General features: G+C 38.8%; 1 protein-coding gene across 2 annotated transcripts in view; it reads left to right on the top strand.

Annotated features, from left to right (window-relative positions):
• The window catches only part of MAGT1 (magnesium transporter 1), a 77,393-nt gene that overhangs the window by 14,686 nt on the left and 37,418 nt on the right, over window positions 1–25,289 (top strand). For both annotated transcript variants that reach the window (XM_080795823.1, XM_080795824.1), the window contains exon 3: window positions 2,155–2,272. In XM_080795823.1, the coding sequence (XP_080651949.1) occupies window positions 2,155–2,272 (118 nt within the window). The remainder of the gene's footprint in view (window positions 1–2,154; window positions 2,273–25,289) is intronic.

Raw genomic sequence — 25,289 nt, 5'->3', positions numbered from 1 at the left:
CCGAAGGCAGAGGCTTTAACCCACTGAGCCACCCAGGCGCCCTGTCTTGCCTACTTTTCTTAAAGGATTTTCCCCCAGAGGTAGATAGTCAAGGTATTTGATCCCAGAGGACTTATTTTTGGGTACATATGTTGGATAGTAGGTATTAATTATGCATAAATTTAAAATCTGGAATCACTCTTAATTTAGTCATTTCACTCAGCAATCAGAGAACAAACACAAACTTCTTCATAATTCTGTACTAAATGCAAATTAATGACATTCTTATTAAACTAAGTTTTTATTAGTATCTTTCTATAAGACCAAATTTAAAATTAGCTCACATTTTCCTAAACTCATTCAAAAAATAAAAATTAACAGCAATGTGTATAATACTATATATTTGGTGCTATCAGGATGAGAAGTATAAGATATCCTACCCTTATCATATGGCTAGGAAAATGAGTTCCACATGTGAAAATTTAGCTTGCAATATAGGTCAATTTATAATTAAGTACCAAATGGATTATGTGCATAATAAATAATACAGAGGGGCGCCTGGGTGGCTCAGTGGGTTAAAGCCCCTGCCTTCGGCTCAGGTCATGATCCCAGGGTCCTGGGATTGAGCCCCGCATCGGGCTCTCTGCTCAGCAGGAAGCCTGTTTCCTCTACTCTCTGTCTCTGCCTGCCTCTCTGCCTACTTGTGATCTCTGTCTGTCAAATAAATAAATAAAATCTTTTAAAAATATAAATACTACAGAATTTCAGGAAGGACATATAACAGGAAGATTGGGTTGGTCTAATGGAGAAGAAGGGATTTGTATTAGGGCTAGATAGATGGATCAGATTTAGATAGAAGTAGGATATTTTGGTTAGAAGTAAAGGTAAGTGCAGGGGTACAGAGATAATGGTAAATAAAGTGCCAGAATTAAGAGATCATGTATTATATTGATAAGTAGTAAGGCTACTAAAAGTTGGTTGCCTTATTGGAACTGGATGATAAAGGACCTTGAATAACCAGTGAAAAGCTTGGAGACGGTTCTGAAGGTAGTAGAAAAGCAACAGTGGCCTTGGAGAAGAGTAGGAGTTTCAGGAAGATAGTAATTTAGGAAGACTGATGTATATTGTAGTGTAAGAAGGATTGGAAGAGGAGAAACTTGAGTCAACATTTTATATTGTGATATCTGATATTAAGGATCTGACTTTAGCTGATAGCAATGAAAATAAATGGAAAGGGATGGAGTGAAAAGATAATTGCAAATGAAGAACTATCACATCTTGGAAACTGAAAGCATATGGGCAATAAGGGAAAAGTCAAATATGACTTGAGGTTTTAATTAATCTCAATTCCCTAGATCCTTGTTATCTTTCACCCTAATAATTCATCTGACTGTATTTTTATTTACTAAATAATGTCATGTTAGATTTATAAAATGGATTACTGTTATAGTATACTTTCTCTGGAAATACTTCAACCTCATCTTTGAACCCTTAAAAGTAATTTAGGGTGTTAAAAATTGTTGTACAGACAATTAGCTGGATTTTTCCAATGACTGCCTAAAGACCTCTGAGATAAGAAACAAGCACAAAATATGAAGCTGAATCAAGTAACTACTTTCTGTTGAAATTCCCAACACTTAGGATAAGGCTTCTCTTATGCCAAAACAATGGCAATATTTTCCAAGGTTTGTCCTGACCCTGTCAGCAGAACATGACTGATGTTTGTCTCTCTCTCGCTCTCCCTCTCTCCCTCTCTCTGTGTCTCTGTCTGTCTCTCTCTCAAAAATATTTCTCCATTGCAAAAACTGCTATTGCTTCTTTGGTTCTGTTCATTTTAAAATGTTCATTTAAAAATAATGGTTTTTTAAAACTTTTTAATATATTTTTAAAATAATGTTTTATTATTTTAAAATAATGTTTTTAAAATGTTCATTTTAAAATATATGGGGGTGCCTGGGTGGCTCAGTTGTTGGGCATCTGCCTTTGGCTCAGGTCAGGATCCCAGGGTCCTGGGATTGAGCCCTACATCTGGCTTCCTGCTTGGATGAGGCCTGCTTCCTCCTCTCCAACTCCCCCTACTTGTGTTTCCTCTCTCGCTGTGTCTCTCTGTGTCAAATAAATAAAATCTTTAAAAAATGTTTTATATGTTATCTTCACATATCTGATTGTATCCAGGCAAGCTGATGAAGAATTCCAGATCCTGGCAAACTCCTGGCGATACTCCAGTGCATTTACCAACAGGATATTTTTTGCTATGGTGGATTTTGATGAAGGCTCTGATGTATTTCAGATGGTAAGATCTTTGGCTTATGTTAATAAGTAGGGATAAGTTAACTATAGATAAAGTGGAATATATCTTTTTCAATAGACACAAGAAGTTTTATTTATATATTCCTTATTATCTAAGTATACTGGGTATATAATGTTATATTGCTTTCGGGTGTACAACATAGTGATTTGACAGTTCCATTCATTACTTAGGGCTCAACGTAAGGGTAATCACTGTCCATTACCACACAATGTTATTGCAATATTATTGACTATATACCCTATGCTATACTTTACGTTTCTGTGACTTCCTTATTTTATAGCCAGAAGTTTGTTCCTCTTAATCCCCTTCACCTATTTTGCCCATCTCCACTTCCCTCTGACAATCAACCATGTTTGTTCCTTGTTTTTCTGAGTCTATTTGTATGTTTTTTGGATTCCACATGTAAGTGAAATCATATGGTATTTGTCCTTCTCTGTCTTATTTCACTTAGCAAAATACCCTCTAGGTCCAGCCATGTTGTCATAAATGGCAAATTTTCATTCTTTTTTATGGCTGAGTGATAGAGAGTGTGTGTGTGTACGTACATATTGTGGCTATTATAGATGTCTCTGCAATAAGTAAGAATTTGTATATCTTTTCTAGTTCACATTTTCATTTTCTTTGGGTAAATACTCAATAGTGAGATTCCTGGATCATGTGATCCATTTTTAATGTTTTGAGGATTCATACTGCTTTCCATACTGGTTGCACCAATTTACATTTCCACCAATGGTGCACAGGGGTTCTCTTTTCTTCACATCTTCACCAACACTTGTTATTTCTTGTCTTTTTGATTTGAGCCATCCTCACAGGTGTGAGGGGATATCTCATTGTTTTGATTTGCATTTCTCTGATGATTAGTGATGTTGAGCATCTTTTCACATGTCTATTGGCCATCTATATGTCTTTGGAAAAAACTATTCATATTCTCTGCCCATTTTTTAAAAAAATTTTTTAAAGATTTTATTTATTTATTTGACAGAGAGGGACAGTGAGAAAGGGAACACAAGCAGGGGGCATGGGAGAGGGAGAAGCAGGGAGCCCAATGCGGGGCTCGATCCCAGGACCCTGGGATCATGACCTGGGCTGAAAGCAGACGCTTAATGACTGAGCCACCCAGGCGCCCCCTCTGCCCATTTTTAAATTGGATTGTTTGGTTCTTTTTGGTGTTGAGTTATGTATGTTCTTGATGTATTTTGAATAGTAACCCCTTATTGGATATGTCATTTGCAAATATCTTCTCCTATACAGTAGGTTGCCATTTCATTTTGTTGGTGCCTTTCAGTATGCAAAAGCTTTTTATTTTGGTGTAGTCGCAGTAGTTTATTTTTTACTTAATTTCCCCTGCCTGAAGAGACATATGCATAAATATGTTTTGGGAGCCAATGTCCAAGAAATTACTATGTATGTTTTCCTTTAGATTTATGGTTTCATGTCTTACATTTAGGTCTTTAATCCATTTTAAGTTTATTTTCGTATATGGTGTAAGAAAGTGGTCTAGTTTTATTCTTTTCATGTAGCTGTCCACTTTTACCAGCACAGTTTCTTGAAGAGACCATCTTTTCCCCTTTGTATCTTCTAGCCTCCTCTGTCTTGACTCATTGACTATATAAGTGTAGGTTTATTTCTGGGCTCTCTGTTCTCTTCCATTGATCTTTGTGTCAGTATTTGTGCTAGTACCATAATGTTTTGATTACCTAGCCTGGTAGTATAGCTTGAAATCTGGGATTGTGATATATCCAGCTTTGTTCTTTCTCAAGATTGATTTGGCTGTTTGGGGTCTTTTGTGGTTCCATACAAATTTTAGGAGTATTTGTTCTAGTTCTGCGGTAAATGCTGTTGGTATTTTGATAGGGATTACATTGAATCTGTAGATTTCTTTGGGTATTATGGACATTTTAACAATACTCTTCCAATCAATGAGCATGGTATATTTTTCCATTTGTTTGTGTTGTCTTCAATTTCTTTCACCAGTGTATTATAGTTTTCAGAGTAAGGGTCTTTCACCTCCTTGGTTATATTTATTCCTAGGTATTTTATTCTTTTTGGTATAATTGTAAATGGAATTATTTTCATAATTTTTCTTTTTGCTACTTAGCTATTAGTGTCTAGATATGCAGCAGATTTCTATATATGAATTTTGTATTCCATAGTATCACTGAATTCATTTACTAGTACTAATATATTTTTGGTGGAATCTTTAAGTTTTTCTATATATAGTATCATGTCCTCTGCAAATAGTGACAGTTTGACTTCTTCCTTACCAATTTGGATATCTTTTATTTCTTTTTTTAAAAGTTTTTATTTATTTATTTTTGCAAGAGAGAGAGAGCATACACACATGAGTGAGGGAAGAGGGGCAGAGGGAGAAGCAGACTCTCCACTGAGCAGGAAGCCTGATGTGGGACTTGGTCCCAGGACCCTCAAATCATGACCCAAGCCAAAGGCAGACCCTTACTTGACTGAGCCACCCAGGTGCCCTGAATATCTTTTATTTCTTTTTCATGCCTGATTGCTGTGGCTGGGACTTCCAGTACTGTGTTGAATAAATGTGACAAGAATGCATAACTTTAACTTGTTGCTGATCTTAGAGGAAAAGCTTTTAGTGTTTCACCATTGAATATGTTTGCTGTGGGTTTTTCATATATGGCCTTTATTATGTGGAGATATGTTTTCTCTAAAGCCACTTTGCTGAGACTTTCTATTGTGAACAGATGTATATTGTCAGATGCTTTTTTTTAAAGATTTATTTATTTATTTATTTGACAGAGAGAGATCACAAGTAGGCAGAGAGGCAGGCAAAGAGAGAGAGAGAGGGACACAGGCTCCTTGCTGAGCAGAGAGCCTGATGCGGAACTCGATCCCAGGACCCTGAGATCATGACCTGAGCCGAAGGCAGCGGCTCAACCCACTGAGCCACCCAGGCGCCCATGTCAGATGCTTTTTTATCACATAGTGTTTAATCCATCCTTTTGTTAATATGATGTATTAAATCAATTGATTTGTGAATATGGAATCATCTTTGCATCCCTAGAATAAATACGAGTTGATTGTGGTTAATGATCCTTTTAAAATATTGTTGAATTCAGTTTGGTAATTTTTTTAAGATTTTATTTATTTGACAGAGAACACAAGTAGGCAGAGAGGCAGGCAGAGAGAGAGGGAGAGGAAGGGAAGCAGGCTCCCTGCTGAGTCGAGAGCCTGATGTAGGGCTTGATCCCAGGACCCCGAGAATGACCTGAGCCAATGGCAGAGGCTTAACCCACTAAGCCACCCAGGCACCCCTCAGTTTGGTAATATTTTGTTGAAGATTTTTGTGTCTGTGTTTATCAGAGATAGTGGCCCATTGTTTTCTTTATTGTAGTGTCTTTAATCTGGTTTTGGTTCAGGGTAATGCTGGCCTCATAGAATAAGTAAATTTGGAAGTTTTCCTTCCTCTTCTATTTTTTAGGATATTTTAAGAATAGGTATTAATCCTTCTTTAAATATTTGCTGTAAAATTTACCTATTAAACCATCTGGTCCTGGATTTCTGTTTGTTAGGAGGGAATTTTTAAAAGGTTTTATTTATTTATTTGAGAGAGAGAAAGAGAACATGCATGCACAAGCGGGGCGTGGGGGTGTTGAGCAGAGATAGAGGGAGAAGCAGACTCAGCTGAGCGGGGAGTCCAACATGGGGCTCAATCCCAGTACTGCAGGATCATGACCTGAGCGGAAGGCAGCCATTTTAACCGACTGAGCTACCCAGGTGCCCCTGTTAGGAGCGTTTTTTTGGATGACCATTTTAATTTCATTACTAGTTGAGTCTGTTCAAATTTTCTATTTTTTCCTGATGCACGTTGGAAGATTGTACATTTCTATGAATTTATCAGTTTCTTCTTTGGTTGTCCAAATTATTGATCTATAATATTCAATAATACTCTCTTATAATCCTTTGTATTTCTGTGGTGTTGGTTTTTGTTTCTCCTCTTTCATTTCTGATTTTATATGTATCCTCTCTTTTTGTGTTGATTAGTCTGATAAAGGTTTATCACATTTTTTTCCTCTTTTCAGAGAACCAGCTCTTGGTTTCATTAATCTTTTTTTTTTTTTAAGATTATTTATTTATTTATTTAACACAGAGAGAGAGATCACAAGTAGGCAGGCAGAGAGAGGAAAGCAGGCTCCCCGCTGAGTAGAGAGCCTGATGTGGGGCTTCATCCCAGGACCCTGAAGACAGAGCTTAAGGCAGAAACTCAATCCACTGAGCTGCCTAGGTGCCCCTCATTGATCTTTTCTATTGTCTTTTTTTTTAGTCTTTATATCTTAATTTCTGCTCTAATTTTAATTATTTACTTTCTTCTAGTAACTTTGGGCTTTTGTTGCTCTTCTTTTTCTAGTTCCCTTAAGTGAAGGTTAGATTAGGATTTTTTTGTTGTTGTTTCTTTAGGTAGGTTTCTATTGCTATTAATTTCCCACTTAGAACTGCTTTTGCTATGTCCCAAAGATTTTGGACTGTTATTTTTCCATTTTCATTTGTCTCCATGTATTCTTCAGTTTCCTTTCTGATGACTTTGTTGACCTATTGTGGCATTTTTTTTTAGGTTCCATGTCTTTGTGTTTTTTCTAGTTTTTTTCTTGTAATTAATTTCTAGTTTCATACCATTTGTGATTGAAAAGATGCTTGAAGATATACAATGGAATATTACTTAGCCATCAGATAGGATGAATAACCTACTATTTACATCAATATAGATGGTACTGGAGGGTATTATGCTAAGTGAAATAAGTCAATCGGAGAAAGACTGGAGTTATCATATAGTTTCAGTCATATGTAGACTATAAGGAATAGTGCAGAGGACAATAGGGGAAAGGAGGGAAAACTGGGAAGAAATCAGAGAGAGAGACAAACCATGAGAGACTCTTGACCAGGAAATATACTGAAGGTTGAAGAAAGGGACGTGGGTGGGGGGATGGGGTAACTGGATGATTGGCATTAAGGAGGGCCTGTGATGTGATGAGTACTGGGTGTTATATGCAACTAATGAGTCATTGAACATTATATTGAAACTAATGATGTACTATATGTTGGCTAATTGAATTTAAATTTTAAAAAAAGATGCTTGATATGATTCTAATCGTCTTAAATTTTAACACTTGTGTCTAGCATGATTTATTATCTGTTTAGGAGAATATTGAATGTACACTTGAAAAGAATGTATATTTTGCTGGATTTTTCTTTGATAGAATGTTCTATATCTGTGTGTGAAGTCTATCTGTCTAATGTGTCATTCAAAGCTGCTGGTTTTTTATTGATTTTATGTCTGAGTGATCTATCCATTGATGTCAGTGGGATGTTAAAGTCCCCTACTATTATTGCATTACTGTGAATTTCTCCCTTTATATCTGTTAATGTTTGTTTCATTTATTTAGTTGCGCCTATGTTGGGTGCATATTTACAATTGTTAGGTTGATCACTTTATCATTATGTAATGTCCTTTGCCTCTTTTTACAGTCTTCTGTTTTAAGTCTACTTTCTCTGATTTAAGTACCTGGATTTTTTTTTCCTGCTTCCATTTTCATGGAATATGTTTTCCGCTTCACTTTCATTCTGTTTGTGTCTTTAGGACTGAAATGAGTATCTTGTAGGCAGCACATAGACTGTTCTTGTTTTTTTTTTTTAATCCATTCACTTACCATGTTTTTTGATTAGAGCATTTAGTCCAGTTAAAGTAATTATGTATAGGTATGTACTTACTTCCATTTGTTAATTTTTTTCTGGTTGTTTGTATACTTCTCCTTATTTTTGTCGTCTTTTCCCTTGTGGTTTGATGGATGTGTCTAATGTTATGCTTGGATTATGATGTCCTGTTTTGCATTTTTTTAAGTTTTTGTGTAACCCTTGACTAATTTTTGTGGATTTAATTGATTTTACTTCTTTTGTATTTTACCTCCCATGCTGGCTTTATAAGTGAGTAATCTAATGCCTTCACTATATTTTTGCTTTCATCATTGAAATTTCCTCATTTCATACTTTTCTTACTTCTAGTTATGGCTTTTTTTCACTTAAAGAATTCCCTTATCATTTATCGTAAGTTTGGCTTAATCATGATGAACCTCTTTAACTTTTTTTTTTATCTTAGAAATACTTTATCTGTTAATCAATTCTGTTGATAACGTTGCCCAGTAGAGTATTTTAGGTTGTAGGTTTTTTCTTTCAGCACTTTGAATCTATCGTGCCACTCCCTTCTGGTCTGCAAAGTCTCTGATGAAAAATCAGCTGATTGCCTTATTGGGTTTTCCTAGTTTATAATGGTATAACTCTTTTTGTTTCTCTTGCCACTTTAAAAATTCTCTATTATTAATTTTTGTCATTTTAATTATTATGTATCTTTGTGTAGACATGGATGTCTTCCTTCCCCATATTAGAGAAGTTTTCAGCTATTATTTCTTCAAATAATTTCTCTACGCCCTTCTCTCTTTTTTCTCTCTCTGGGATCCTTATAATGCAAATGCTACTACACTTGATGACATCATAGAGGTCCCTAAAGCTGTTCTCTTTCTTTCTTCTTTTTTTTTAAAGATTTTATTTATTTATTTGACAGACAGAAATCATAAGTAGGCAGAGAGGCAGGCAGAGAGAGAGGAGGAAGCAGGCTCCCTGCGGAGCAGAAAGCCTGATGTGGGGTTTGATCCCAGGACCCCGGGATCATGACCTGAGCCGAAGGCAGAGGCCTTAACCCACTGAGCCACCCAGGCGCCCCAAGCTGTTCTCTTTCTTAATTACTCTTATCTTTCTGCTGTTAAGTTTTGTTGCTTTCTATTACCCTGTCTTCCAGATTGCTGATCCATTCTTCTTTGTCTCCCAGTCTGCTGTTGATTCCCTCTAATGTGTTTTTTTAATTCAGTTATTGTGGTTTTCAGCTCTCTCTGGTTCTTTTTCTTTTAAGATTTTATTTATTTATTTGATAGAGAGAGATCACAAGTAGGCAGAGAGGCAGGCAGAGAGAGAGGAGGAAGCAAGCTCCCCACCAAGCAGAGAGCCCAATGTGGGGCTTGATCCCAGGACCCTGGGATCATGACCTGAGCCGAAGGCAGAGGCTTTAACCCACTGAGCCACCCAGGCGCCCCGTGGTTCTTTTTATTTATATATATATATATATATATATATATATATATATATATTTATTTATTTATTTCTCTCTTTCTTGAGATTCTCACTGAGTTCATCCACTCTTTTTTCAAGTCCAGTGAGTACATTTATGACCATTACTTTGAATTCTTCATCGAACATACTGTTTATGTCCTTTTTGTTTCACTCTTTTTCTGTGATTTTGCCTTGTTCTCTTAATTGGGACACATTCCTCTCTCTCCTCATTTTGTCTATTTCTCTGTGTTTGTTAATGTGTATTAGGTAGGTCAACTATGTCTCCTAGTCTTGAAAGTAGTAGCCTTGTGTAGAAGAAGCCTTATGGTGCCCTGTAGCACAACCACCCATGTTCACTGGAACAAGGTGTTTCCCTGTGTGAACTGCATGTGCCCTCCTGTTGTGGATGAGCTTTGATGGCTGTGAGCATGCTGGTGGGCAGGGCTGGCCCTCGGCCCAATCGGATTCAGTGACCTCCTTCACCTACTGCAGCTGTACTGGGCAGGGATTCCTTACCACACTGTTGAGAGGCCCTGCTGAAGTACTCACGGGCTTGCTGTTGGGTGGGTCTGGCCCTAACCCTGGTTGTCTATAGCGAGGTGCTGCAATAGCTACAGATGCAGGGAAGGACAAGGCTGCCTCTTTGTGCAGTCATCTAAGAGGCTCAGCTTTAGGAATTGCGTGGGTGCTGTTTTGTGTGGTTATCTCCTCCCCATCCCAGGGAAGGAGTCACTTTGGAGGGGTACCAATTCCACCTGAGACTACCTGCAAGGTATGGTGGGGCAGAAGCCACTTTGGAGGGGCACCTGCTAAGGTGGGTGGGTTGAGTGGGGCAGGTCTACAGGCGAACACCAGGGCTGCATAGGTGGCAGTGACAAGGTAGAAAGTGTTTGAACTGGCTCCTGCAAGTGTTTGCCTATATAGGCCAGGGAGGGCAATATAAATAGTGTCTGCCAGCACTTTTGTTCCCAAAGAAATCTGTAGATCCCTTCCCCTCCAGCACATATCCTAAAATTAGTGAATAAAATTCTATCACGTGTACCCCAGGTTCTTTTCAAACTGCTGCTTTTTATCTAATTTTAAAAAATTATTATTATTAACATATATTATTTCTTTCAGGAGTACAGGTCTGTGATTCAACAGTCTTACACAATACACAGTGCTCCTCACAACACATACCCTCCCCAGTGTCCATTATGCAGCCACTTCATCCCTCCCACCCCCCTCTACTCCAGCAACCCTCAGTTTGTTTCCTGAGATTAAGAGTCTCTTAGGGTTTGTCTCCATTTCTGGTTTCATCTTATTTCATTTTTCCTCTCTTCCCCTATGATCCTCTGCCTTGTTTCACAAATTCCACATATGAGTGAGAGCATATGATAATTGTCTTTATCTGATTGACTTATTTCACTTAGCGTAATACCATCTAGTTCCATCCACACCACATTTTTTTTTAATTCATTTGACAGAAATCACAACTAGGCAGAGAAGTAGGCAGAGAGAGAGGGGAGGAAGCAGGCTCCCCTCGGAGCAGAGAACCCAACCAGGGACTCAATCCCAGGACGCTGAGATCATGACCTGAGCGGAAGGCAGAGGCTTAACCAACTAAGCCACCCAGGCACCCCAACACACCACATCTTCTTTATCTATTCATCTGTCGATGGACATCTGGACTCTTCTTTTGAAATTAGATTTAATTTAATTTAATTTTTGTGTGTGTGTGTGTGTTCCAAAATTCATTGTTTATGCACCTTACCCAATGCTCCATGCAATACGTGCCCTCCTTAATACCCAACACCAGGCTCACCCAACCCCCACCCCCCTCCTCCAAAACCCTCAATTTGTTTCTCAGAGTTCACAGTCTCTCATGGTTCATCTCCCCCTCCAATTTCCCCCAATTCACTTCTCTTCTCCATCTCCCAATGTTATTCCTTATGCTCCACAAGTAAGTGAAACCATATGATAATTGACTCTCTTTGCTTGACTTATTTCACTCAGCATAATCTCTTCCAGTCCCATCTGTGTTGATACAAAAGTTGAGTATTCATCCTTTCTGATGGAAGCATAATACTCCATTATATATATGGACCATATTCTCTTTATCCATTTGTCAGTTGAAGGGCATTTTAGTTCTTTCCACAGTTTGGCAACTGTGGCCATTGCTGCTATGAACATTGGGGTACAGATGGCCCTTCTTTTCACTACATCTGTATCTTTGGGGTGAATACGCAGTAGTCCAATTGCAGGGTCATAAGGTAGCTCTGTTTTTAATTTCTTAAGGAATCTCCACATTGTTTTCCAAAGTGGCTGCACCAACTTGCGTTCCCACCAGCAGTGTAAGAGGGTTCCTCTTTCTCCACATCTTCTCCAAGTGTTGTTTACTGTCTTGTTGATTTTGGCCATTCTAACTGGTATAAGACGGTATCTCAGCGTGGATTTGATTTGAATCTCCCTGATGGCTAATGATGATGAACATTTTTTCATGTGTCTTTTAACCATCTGTATGTCTTCTTTGGAGAAGTGTCTGTTCATGTCTTCTGCCCATTTTTTGATGTGATTATCTGTTTTTTGTGTGTTGAGTTTGAGGAGTTCTTTATAGATCTCAAATAACAGCCCTTTGTCTCTAGTATCATTTGGGAATATCTCCTCCCATTCCGTGGGTTGCCTCTTTGTTTTGTTGACTGTTTCCTTTGCTGTGCAGAAACTTTTACTCTTGAAGAAGTCCCAAAAGTTCATTTTTGCTTTTGTTTCCTTTGCCTTCGGGGCATGTCTTGAAAGAAGTTGCTGTGGCCAGTGTCAGAGAGATTAGTGCCTATGTTCTCCTCTAGGATTTTGATAGATTCCTGCCTCATGTTGAGGTCTTTATCCATTTTGAGTTTATCTTTGTGTATGGTGGAAGAGAATGGTGAAGTTTCATTCTACTATACATAGCTGTCCAATTTTCCCAGCACCATTTATTGAAGAGACTGTCTTTTTACCACTGGATATTTTTTTCTGCTTTGTCAAAGATTATTTGACCATAGAGTTGCGGGTCCATATCTGGGCTTTCTGCTCTGTTCCACTGGTGTATGTGTCTGTTTTTGTGTCAGTACCATGCTGTCTTGGTGATCACAGCTCTGTAGTAAAGCTTGAAATCAGGCAGCGTGATGCCCCCAGTTTCGTTTTTCTTTTTCAACATTTCCTTAGCAATTGGGGGTCTCTTCTGGTTCCATATAAATTTTAGGATTGTTTGTTCCAGTACTTTGAAAAATGCTGGTGGTATTTTGATCAGGATGGCATTGAAAGTATACATTGCTCTGGGCAGTTTAGACATTTTAACTATTTATTCTTCTGATCCATGAGCATGGAATGCTCTTCCATCTTTTTGTATTTTCAGTTTCTTTCATGAGTGTTCTGTAGTTCCTCGAGTACAGATCCTTTACCACTTTGGTTAGGTTTATTCCCAGGTATCTTATGGTTCTTGGTGCTATTGTAAATGGAATCGATTCTTTAATTTCCCTTTCTGTATTTTCATTGTTAGTGTGTAAGAAAGCAACTGATTTCTGTACATTGATTTTGAATCCTGCCACATTCCTGAATTGCTGTATGAGTTCTAGTAGTTTGGAGGTAGAGTCTTTTGGGTTTTCCATATAAAGTATCATGTCATCTGTGAAGAGAGAGAGTTTGACTTCTTTGCCAATTTGAATACCTTTTATTCCTTTTTCTTGTCTGATTGCTCTTGCTAGGACTTCTAGTACTATGTTGAACAAGAGTGGTGAGAGTGAACATCCTTGTTGTGTTCCAGATCTCAAAGGGAAGGCTGTCAGCTTTTCCCAATTGAGGATGATATTCACTGTGGGTTTCTCATATGTAGATTTTATGAAGTTGAGGAATGTTCCCTCTATCCCTATACTTTGAAGGGTTTTAATCAGGATCGGATGCTGTATCTTGTCAGATTCTTTTTCTGCATCCACTGGGAGGACCATGTGGTTCTTTTCTCTTATTCATTTGTTCTATCACATTGATTGATTTGCAAATATTGAACCACCCTTGCATCCCAGGGATAAATCCCACCTGGTTATGGGGGATAATCTTTTTAATGTACTGTTGGATCCTATTAACTAGGATCTTGTTGAGAATCTTGGCATCCATATTCATCAGGGATATTGGTCTGAAATTCTCCTTTTTGATGGGGTCTTTGCCTGGTTTGGGGATCAGAGTTATGGTGGCTTCAAAAAAAGAATCTGTAAGTTTTCCTTCTGTTTCTGTTTTCTGAAGCAGCTTCAGGAGAATAGGTATTATTTCTTCTTTGAATGTTTGGTAGAATTCTCCAGGGAATCTGTCAGTTCCTGGGCTCTTGTTTTTTGGGAGGTTTTTGATCACTGCTTCAATCTTGTTACAAGATACTATTCTATTCAGGTTGTCAATTTCTTCTGATTCAGTTTTGGAAGTTTATAGGTTTCCAGGAATGTATCCATTTCATCTAGGTTCATTAACTTATTGGCATGTAACTGTTAATAATATCTGATGATTGTTTCTATTTCCTTGGTGTTAGTTGTGATCTCTCCCTTTTCGTTCATAACTTTATTAATTTGAGTCCTCTCTGTTTTCTTTTGGGTTAGTTTGGCCAGTGGTTTATCAATCTTATTCTTTCAAAAAACCAGCTTCTGTTTTCATTAATGTGTTCTACTGTATTTCTAGTTTTTATCTCATTGATCTCTGCTCTAATCTTGATTATTTCCCTTCTTATGTGTGGGGTTGGCTCAGTTTGTTGTTGATTTTCCAGTTCTTTAAGGTATAAAGACAGCTGGTATATTCTGGATTTTTAAGTTTTTTTAAGTGAGGCTTGGATGGCTATGTATTTCCCCCTTAGGACTGCCTTTCCTAGGTTTTGGACTGATTTGTCTTCATTCTCATTGGTTTACATGAATTGTTTAAGTCATTAGGATACATTTAGATACATTACGTTTAGATACATTAGGACTGTATCTCCTCGGTTTTGGATGAATTGTTTAGGATACATTTAGATACATTACGTTTAGATACATTAGGACTGTATCTCCTAGGTTTTGGACTGATGTGTCTTCATTCTCATTGGTTTACATGAATTGTTTAAGTCATTAGGATACATTTAGATACATTACGTTTAGATACATTAGGACTGTATCTCCCAGGTTTTGGACTGATGTGTCTTCATTCTCATTGGTTTACATGAATTGTTTAAGTCATTAGGATACATTTAGATACGTTATGTTTAGATACATTAGGACTGTATCTCCTCGGTTTTGGATGAATTGTTTAGGATACATTTAGATACATTACGTTTAGATACATTAGGACTGTATCTCCTAGGTTTTGGACTGATGTGTCTTCATTCTCATTGGTTTACATGAATTGTTTAAGTTCTTCTTTGATGTCCTGGTTGATCCAAACATTCCTAAGCAGGGCAGTCTTTAGCTTCCAGTGTTTGAATTTCCTCCATACTTTTTTCTTGTGGTTGAGTTCTAGTTAGAAAGCATTGTGGTCTGAGAATATGCAGGGAATAATCTCAATCTTTGGTATTGGTTAAGCCCTGATTTGTGACCCAGTATGCAGTCTATTGTGGAGAAACTTCCATGTGCACTTGAGAAGAATGAGTATTCTGTTGTTTTAGGGTGGAATGTTCTGTATATATCTATGAGGTCCATCTGGTCCAATGTGTGATTCAATGCTCTTGTTTTTTCATTGATTTTCTGTTTGGATGATCTGTCTGTTACTGAGAGTGACGTGTTAAGATCCCCTACTATTAATGTATTCATATCAATATGACTCTTTTTCTTGATTAACAGTTGGCTTATGTAGTTAGCTGCTCCCGTATTGGGGGCATAAATATTTACAATTGTTAGATCTTCTTGGTGGATAGACCCTGTAAGAATGATGTAGTGTCCTTCTTTATCTCTGACTACAGTCTTTAGTTTAAAATCTAATTTATCTGGGGCGCCTGGGTGGCTCAGTTGGTTAAAGCCTCTGCCTTCGGCTCAGGTCATGATCTCAGGGTCCTGGGATTGAGCCCCACATGGAGCTCTCTGCTCAGCAGGGAGCCTGCTTCCCTTCCTCTCTCTCTGCCTACCTCTCTCCTTACTTGTGATCTCTGTCTGTCAAATAAATAAATTTTAAAAAAATCTAATTTATGTGATACGAGAATTGCTACCCCAGCTTTCTTTTAAGGCCCGTTGGCATTAAAGATGCTTCTCTATCCCTTCACTTCAGTCTGGATGTATCTTTAGGTTCCAGATGGTTCTCTTGTAGACAGCATATGGACGGGTCCTGTCATTTTATCCAATCTGCAATGCTGTGTTGTTTTATGGGAGCATTTAGGCCAGTCACATTGAGAGTAATCATTGAAAGATACTTTTTTATTGACATCATGTTGCCTGTGAAGTCCTTGTTTCTATAGATTGTCTCTGTAAACTTCTGTTCTGTGTCGCTCTTGTCTTCTTTCTTCTTTTATAGAACCCCCCTTATATTTCTTATAGCTCTGGCTGGTGGTCGCATACTCTTTTAAACCTTGATGGTCTTAGAAGCTCTATATCTCACCATTCATTTTGAATGTCAGCTTTGCTGGATAAAGTATTCTTGGCTGCATGTTCTTCTCATTTAGTGCCCTGAATATGTCTTGCTAGCCCTTTCTGGCTTGCCAGGTTTCTGTGGACAGGTCTGATGTTACTCTGATGGACCTTCCTCTCTACGTAAGGAATCTCTTCCCCCTAGGTGCTCTCAAGAGCTATTGTCTAAAATTACGATTCAACAATCTGACAATCAAGTGTCTCGAGGTCTTTCTAGATTTATTGATCTTGGGGGCTGATCTCTCTGCCTTTAGGCAAGAATGCTGGTTCCATTCCCCAGATTGGGGAAATTTTCATCCAGAATTTGTTCAACTATGTCTTCTAGTCTTCTTTCTTTCTCCACCCCTTCAGGGATACCAATAATTCTGAAGTTGGAACATTTCATGGCGTCATTTATTTCCCTAATTCTGTTTTCATGGCTTCTAATCTGTTCCAGGCCTCCTCCTGATCCTTTTTCTCTCTCATTTTGTCCTTTAGATCACTAATTCTGTCTTCTGCCTTGGTTACCCTAGCTGTTAGAGAATTTAGATTACATTGGATCTCATTGATAGCATTTTTAACTTCTTCCTGGGTGGCTTTCACTTCTGCCCTAATCGATTTCATTTTGTCACTAATGGTTTTCTCCAACCTAGCCATTGCCTGGATAACTGTTACCCTGAATTCCCCTTCCGACATACTGTTTATATCCACATTGAATAGCTCTGATGGAGAGGGCACAGTCTCTGAATTTTTCCTCTGTTAGGTGTTCCTCCTCCTAGTCATTTTGGTGAGACGTGGTTGAGGGGATGTGTAGCTGAATATATCAATCGTGATCCAGGCAAGGTGCACCCTGGAGTGCTTCTGAGCAATCACAAGTCACCACCAAAAAGAAAGAAAAAAAAAAAGAGAGAGAGAGACAGAGACAGAAAGAAAAAGAGAAGACCCAGCCAGAATGGGCCCTAAAGGTAATATTTATAAGGTATACAAACAAAAGGGACAAACAAAAGGACCGACAAAAGTAAATGACAAGAAAAAAAGAACCCAGCCAAAATGAACCCCAAGTATAAGATTTATATAATACCAAAACAAAAACAAATACACAGAAACACTGACAAGAGAAAGATGGGAGGGTGGTCATAAATCCTCTCTGTGGGCAAGGAAGGTTATTTTGATTCATCCTCGGTGTATCTTTTTTTTTTTAAGATTTTATTTATTTATTTGAAAGATTTTATTTATTTATATTATTTGAAAGACACAAGTAGGCAGAGAGAGAAGGGAAAGCAGGCTTCCCGCTGAGCAGAGAGCCTGATGCGGGGCTCAATCCCAGGACCCTGAGATGAGATCATGACCTGAGCCAAAGGCAGAGGCTTTAACTCACTGAGCCACCCAGGTGCCCCTTCCTGGGTGTATCTTGATATCTTTGTTAAAGGACTCAACTTTCCAGAGATAAAGGAGATTAAAACTGATATATATATATATATATATATATATATATATATAGTTAGTATTGATTAGGAAAAGAGGATTACCTTGAAGATTATATTTATATGTATATTAAAATAATAGAAAAGCAAAAGAAAACCACAGGTATATGTATGAGAAAAGTTCCAGTTGAAGGGTTTTTGTGGAATATGTTATATTGAACCTCTAGTTGTAATGGTAAGTAGGTTAAAAAAATTAAAAAGAACAAGAATAGTGAGAACGAATTAAAAATAAAAGATGTATCTATGAAATATACAGGTTTTTAGGGTAATACTGGGAACTTAATACCTTGTTTTCCCCTGATATTGGAGTTTTAAAGTTTTATGGGGACCCTGTGGTGGTTGTTCTCTCGTTCTTTTGGCTGGCTTTCTGGGGGAGGGACCTGCCGTGTTTTCGGTCAGTCTTGCTTGGGTTGAGTCCTGCTGCTCCCTATTGAGGGGCTGCGCTCTGTGGAATCCGGTTTTTTGGGCTTTTTTTCTCTGGAGTCTTTTATTCTTTGGTGGCTTTTTGCGGCTTTTCAGAGGTTTAGTGGAAAGCAAACTGCACCCAGACCTCCGTCTTGGAGAGAATCCTCAGTCTGCTCCCCTATGGGTGGTCCAGAACACATAGACTCCCCCTCTGCAAACTCTGCTGAGCCGTGCAACCTCCCACAGGCATTGCACATCTCTAGCCACTGTCTCAGGGGTTGCCCAAAGCGTCCGCTTATCTGTGCACCCCTGTGCCTCTAAAACTGTGAGTGATATTGGTCCAGGGAGCCCCATTCCAGTGGCTGCTTTTGCTGGGACTAGCTGTCTAGGAACCAGGCCTCAGGGCTTCGCAGGGAAGAGAGATCCCAACCAGAGATAGTGCGGTGAATTTTTCAAGCCTGGGCTGAGAGTGTTCAGACTCTCGGCCAGTCTTGAGACCATTGGCTAGCGCCTGCATGGAACTCTCTCAGGCGCAGGTGGGGAGCATGGTTCAGATCCCGGTTGCGAAGTACACACAGAGTGCAAAAGGCTGTGATTGTAGAGAGTGCTGGATCTCCCTCACATGCACTGGTGGAAGTGCGCCTAGCTGAGCTGTGGTGCAAGCAGTGGAAAGCCTGGGGCTCAGGGACCACAGTCTGGAGGCTTCACCACACTCTCTCTGGCACGGGTGGTCACTCGCAGTGGCCGTCCTGGGTCTGTGGGCTTAGGCCCGTGTCCGTGACTGCTCAATTCCACCAGTTGACTCTTAAGATCTTTTGCTCTTTTTGAGTGCCTTAACCAGACTCCAAGTTAATGCTGGTCCCCAATCACAAGGCACTTTCGTATTGGGGTGTTATTTTCCAATGGGTTGGTTCTGGTGGCTCCCTCACCCTTCTGTTTATCTTCCGATATCAGTCCGATCATTCCCACTCCGCTTTACCTCTCCACTGGTGTCTTCTGCCCCCATAAGATCCAGAAGTGTATAATCTTATATCTCGGGCTGATTTCATGGGTATTCAGAGTGTTCTGGTCGATAATTAGCTCACTTTAGGGGACCTGTTAAAACAGGGTCTCCTACTTCTCTGCCGTCTTGCCCCTCCTCTCCTGGACTTTTTTTTTTTTTAAAGATTTTATTTATTTATTTGACAGACAGAGATCACAAGTAGGCAGAGAGGCAGGGAGAGGGAGAAGTAGGCTCTCTGTTGAGCAGGAAGCCTGATGTGGGGCTCAATCCCATGACCCTGGGTTCATGACCTGAGCAGAACACAGCCACTTAATCGACTGAGCCACTCAGGTGCCCTGGACATCTGGACTCTTTCCATAGTTTGGCTCTGGTGGACATTGCTGCTATAAACATTGGGGTGAGGGGCCCCCTTTCAGCACTACATCTGTATCTTTGTGGTAAATACCCAGTAGTACAATTGCTGGGTCATAGGATAGCTCTATTTTCAACTTTTTCGGGAACCGCCATACTATTTTCCACAGTGTCTGCCCCAGCTTACATCCCCACCAACGGTGTAGGAGGTTTCCCCTTTCTCTGCATCCTTGCCATCATCTGTTGTTTCCTGGCTTGTTAATTTTAGCCATTCTGGCTGGTGTGAGGTGGTATCTCATTGAGGTTTTGAGTTGCATTTCCCTGATGCTGAGTGATGTTGAGCACTTTTTCATGTGTCTGTTAGCTATTTGGATGTCTTCTGCCTGTTTCTTGATTGGATTATTTGTTCTCTGGGTGTTGAGTTTGATAAATTCTTTATAGATTTTGGATACTAGCCCTTTATTGGTTAGGTCATTTGCAAATATCTTATCCCATTCTGTCGGTTTTCTTTTGGTTTTGTTAACTGTTTCCTTTGCTGGCCAAAAGCTTTTTATCCTGATGAAGTCCTAATAATTCATTTTTGCTCTTGCTTCCCTTGCCTTTGGTGATGCGTCTAGGAATAAGTTGCTGTAGCTGAGGTCAGAGAGGTTGCTGCCTATATTCTCCTCTAGGATTTTGATGGATTCCTGTCTCACATTGAGGTCTTTCATCCATTTTGAGTCAATTTTTGTGTGTGGTGTAGGGAAATGGTCCAGTTTCATTCTTCTACATGTGGCTGTTGAATATTCCCAACACTGTTTGTTGAAGAGACTGTCTTTTTTCCAATGAACATTCTTTCCTGCTTTGTTGAAGATTAGTTGACCATGGAGTTGAGGGTTCATTTCTGGGCTCTCTGTTCTGTTCTATTGATCCGTGTGTCTGTTTTTGTGCCAGTACCATATTGTCTTGATTTTTTTTGATGATTTTTTTTAAGATTTTGTTTCTTTGTTTGAGAGAGGAGAGTGAGCAAGCATGAGCAGCATAAGCAAAGGGAGAAGCAGACTCCCCGCTGAGCAAGGAGCCTGATGCGGAACTCCATCCCAGGACTCTGAGATCATGACTTGAGCCACAGGCAGATGCTAACAGACTGAGCCACCCAGGTGCCCAATACTGTCTTGTTGATTACAGCTTTGTCGTACAGTTTGAACTCTGGAATTGTGATGTTTCCAGCTGGTTTTCTTTCTCAATGTTATTTCGGCTGTTCAGGGTCTTTTCTGGTTCCATACAAATTTTAGTATTATTGGGGCGCCTGGGTGGCTCAGTGGGTTAAGCCTCTGCCTTCAACTCAGGTCATGATCTCACGGTCCCGGAATCGAGCCCCACATCGGGCTCTCTGCTCGGCAGGGAGCCTGCTTCCTCCTCTCTCTCTACCTGCCTCTTGGTAGGGAGCCTGCTTCCTCCTCTCTCTCTACCTGCCTCTCCTCTCTGCCTACTTGTGATCTCTGTCTATCAAATAAATAAATAAAATCTTTAAAAAAAAAAATTTTAGTATTATTTCTTCTAGCTCTGTGAAAAATGTTAATTGTATTTTGATAGGGATTGCATTGAATATACATTCAATGCATAGACATTTTCACAATATTTGTTCTTCCAATCCATGAACATGGAGTGTTTTTCCTTTTTTTTTTTTTGTTTTGTTTGTTTCGTTTTGCTTTTCCATTTTTTTTTGTCTTCCTCAGTTTCTTTCATGAGTGTTCTATAGTTTAGAGAGTACACAGAACCTTTAGCTCCTTGGTTAGGTTTATTCCTAGAAATCGTACAGTTTTTGGTACAATTGTAAATGGGATTGATTCCTTGATTTCTCTTCCTTCTGCCTCATTTTTAGTATGTAGAAATGAAGCTGAGTTCTGTGCATTGATGTTCTATTCAACCACTTTGCTGAATTCCTGTGAGTTCTAGCAATTTTTGCATGGAGTCTTTTGGGTTTTTAACATAGAGTATCATGTCATATATGAAGAATCAAAGTTTGACTTCTTTGCTGATTTGGATGCCTTTTATTTCTTTTTGTTTTCTGTCTGTTGAGGCTAGGACTTCTAGTACTATGTTGAACAACAGTGGTGACAGTAGACATCCCTTTCGTGTTCCTGACTGTCAGGGAAAAGCTCTCAGCTTTTCCCTCTTGAGGATATTTACTGTGGGTTTTGTTTCTTTTTAAAGATTTTATTTATTTATATGACAGACAGAGATCACAAGTAGGCAGAGAGGCAGGCAGAGAGAGACGGGGGTGGGGAGCAGGTAAGCAGGCTCCCTGATGAAGCAGAGAGCCCAATGTGGGGCTTGATCCCAGGATCCTGGGATCATGACCTGAGCTGAAGGCAGAGGCTTTAACCCACTGAGCCACCCAGGTGCTCCTGCTGTGGGTTTTTTGTATATGGCTTTTATATTATTAAGATATGTTCTCTGTATTCCTACAATGCAGAGAGTTTTTATCATGAAAGGATGCTGAATTTTCTTAAATGCTTTTCTGCATCTATTGAGAGGATCATATGGTTCTTGTCCATTTGTTACTATTGTGTATCACATCGATTGATTTGTGGATGTTGAACCAACCTTATAGACTAGGAATAAATCCCACTTGGGCGTGATGAATCATCCTTTTAATGTACTATTGGATCCCATTAGTATTGAGAATTTTTGCATCCATGTTCATCAGGGATATTAATCTGTAATTCTCCTTTCTGATGGGGTCTTTGGTTTTCAGATTAAAGTAATACTGCCATCACTGAATGAGTTTGGAAGTTTTCCTTCCCTTTCTACTTCTTGAAACAGCTTCAGAAGAATAGGTATTAATTCTTCTCTAAATGTTTGGTGGATTTCTGCTGGGAGGCCATCTGGCCATGGGCTCTTGTTTGTTGGGAGTCTTTTGATTACTGCTTCAATTTCTTTGCTAGTTATAGGTCTGTTCAGGGTTTCTATTTCTTCCAGTTTCAGTTTTGGTAGTTTATAGGTTTCAAGGAATGCATCGATTTCTTCCAGATTGCCTAATTTGCTGGTATATCATTGCTCATAATATTCTCTTATAATTGTTTGTATTTCTGTAGTGTTGATTGTGTTCTCTCCTTTTTCATTTATGATTTCATTTATTTGGGTCCTTTCTCTTTTCTTTATGATAAGTCTGGCTAAGGGTTTTTCAATCTCATTAATTCTTTCAAAGAACTGGCTCCTAGTTCCTTGATCTGTTCTACTTTTCTTTTGATTTGTTTCATTGATTTCTTTTTCTGTTGTTGTTCTTTTTTTTAATTTTTATAAAATTTTATTAGGACGCCTGGGTGGCTCAGTGGGTTAAAGCCTCTGTCTTCGGCTCAGGTCATGATCCCAGGGTCCTGGGATTGAGCCCCACATCGGGCTCTCTGCTCAGCAGGGAGCCTGCTTCCCTCTCTCTCTCTGCCTGCCTCTCTGCCTACTTGTGATCTCTGTCAAATAAGTAAATAAAATCTTTTAAAAAATTATTATTATTTTTAATTAACATATAATATATATTTTTTTAATTTTTTATACATTTTTTAATTTTTTATAAACATATAATATATTATAAGCCCCAGGGGTACAGGTCTGTGAATCGCCAGGTTTACACACTCAACAGCATTCACCATAGCACATACCTCCCCCAGTGTCCATAACCCCACCTCCCTCTCCCTACCCTCCTCCCCCTGGCAACCCTCAGTTTGTTTTGTGAGCTTAAGAGTCTCTTATGGTTTGTTTCATTCTCTTTGATTTGTTTCGTTGATTTCTGATTCTAATTTTATTATTTCTCTTCTCCTGCTGGATTTAGGCTTTATTTGCTGTTCTTTCTTCAGCTCCTTTAGGTGTAAAGTTAGGTTGTGTAGTTGAGACCTTTCTGGTTTCTTGAGAAAGACTTGTATTGCTATATACTTCCCTCCTAGGATCGTCCTTGCTGCATCCCAAAGGTTCTGAACTGTTGTGTTTTCATTTTTATTTGTTTCCTTGTATTTTTTAAATTCTTCTTTAATTTCCTGGTTGACCTATTTATTCTTCAGTAGGACGCTCTTTAACCTCCACATATTTGTGTTCCTTCCCCGTTTTCCATAGTGATTGAGTTCAAGTTTTAAAGCACTGTGGTCTGAAAATATGCACAGAATAATCTCAGTGTTTTTGTACCAGTTGAGACCTGATTTGTAACCCTATATGTCATCTATTCTGGAGAATGTTCCCTTTGCACTTGAGAAGACTCTGTATTCTGTTGCTTTAGGATGGAATGGTCTGAATGTATCTGTGAAGTCCATCTGGTTCAGTGTGTCATTCAAAGCCCTTGTTTCCTTGTTGATCTTCTGCATAGATGATCTGCCTGTTGCTGTAAGTTCGGTGTTAAAGTCCCCTACTATTATTGTGTTATTATAAATGTGTTTCTTTAATTTTTCTATTAATTGGTATATATAATTGTCTACTGGCAAGTTAGGATAAATATTTACAATTTTTACTTCTTTTTTTTGGATAGATTATTATGATATACTTTCCTTCTCCATTTCTTATTGCTGTCTTTGGTTTAAAACATAGTTTGTCTGATATAAGTATGGCTACTTCAGCTTTCTTTTGGTGTCTGTTAGCATGATAAATGGTCCTCTGCCCCCTCACTTATAATCTGGAGGTGTCTTTGGGTGTAAAATGAGTCTCCTATAGACAGCATATTGATGGACCTTGTTTTTTTAATCCAGTGTGATAACCCTGTCTTTTGATTGGAGCACTTAGTCTATTTACATTCAGAGTAATTATTTTTTTAAAGATTTTATTTATTTGACAGAGAAACACACAGCTAGAGAGGGAACACAAGCAGGGGGAGTGGGAGAGGGAGAGGCAGGCTTCCCGCAGAGCAGGGAGCCCAATACAGGGCTCAGTCCCAGGACCCTGGGATCATGACTTGAGCTGAAGGCAGACGTTTAATGACTGAGCCACTCAGGCACCCCCATTTAGGCTAATTATTGAAAAATATGAATTTAGTGTCATTGTATTACTTGTAAAGTCACTATTTTTGTAGATTGTCCCTGATTCTTTTTGGTCTTTGTTACTTTTGGGATCTCTCTTTGCTCAAAGGATCCCCTTTAATACTTTTTGTAGAGCTGATGTAGTGTTCACAAATTCCTTTAGTTTTTGTTTGTCCTGGAAACTCTCTATCTCTCCTTCAATTCTGAATGACAGCCTTGGGGGATAAAGTATACTTGGCTACATGTTTTCTCATTTAGCACATTGAATATATCATGCCTGTCCTTTCTGGCCTGCCAGGTCTCTTTGGACAGGTCTGCTCTCTGCCTCATGTGTCTACCTTTGTAGATTAGGCACCTCTTGTCCAGAGCTGCTTTCAGGATTTTCTCTTTATCTCTGAAATTTGCAGACTTCAAAATTATATGTTGAGGTATTGATCTATTTTTATTGATTTTTGATGGGGATTCTCTGTGCCTCCTGGACTTGAATGCCTATTTGTTCCTCAGATTAGGGAAGTTCTCAGCTATAATTTGTTCAAATAAACCTTCTGCCCCTCCCTCTCTCCCTCTCCCATCTTCTGGGACCCATGTTATTCTAATATTTCACATTATGGTATCACTGATTTCTCAAATCCTCCCTTCATGATCTAGTAGTTGATTTTTCTCAAGTTCCTTATTGTCCATCATTTTGTCTTTTATATCACTGACTCTCTCTTCTACCTGTTTATCCTAGCAGTTAGAGCCTCCATTTTTTACTACATCTCAGGAATAGCATGTTTTACTTTGGCCTGATTAGATTTTAGTTCTTTTATTTCTCCAGTATGGGGTTCTCCTATACTTTTCTCAAGCCTAACTAGTATCTTTATAATCGTTGTTCTGGATTCTAGTTCTGACATCTTACTTCTATCCATATTAATTAAATCCCTGATAGTGAGTACTGCCTCCTGTTCTTTCTTTTGGAGTAAGTTTCTCTGTCTTGTCATTATGTCCAGAAAAGATTAGATAAAAGAGAGAGAAAAGGCAGAAAAGCAAAAAAAGTACCAGAAAAATACAAAACAAATCAGGAAAAACAGAAACAAAACAAAATAAGAAAAG

This window comes from Martes martes (assembly GCF_963455335.1).
Source record: "Martes martes genome assembly, chromosome: X".
In the NCBI taxonomy this organism is placed as follows: Eukaryota; Metazoa; Chordata; class Mammalia; order Carnivora; family Mustelidae; genus Martes; species Martes martes.
This window is presented reverse-complemented; position numbering and strand designations above follow the sequence as displayed.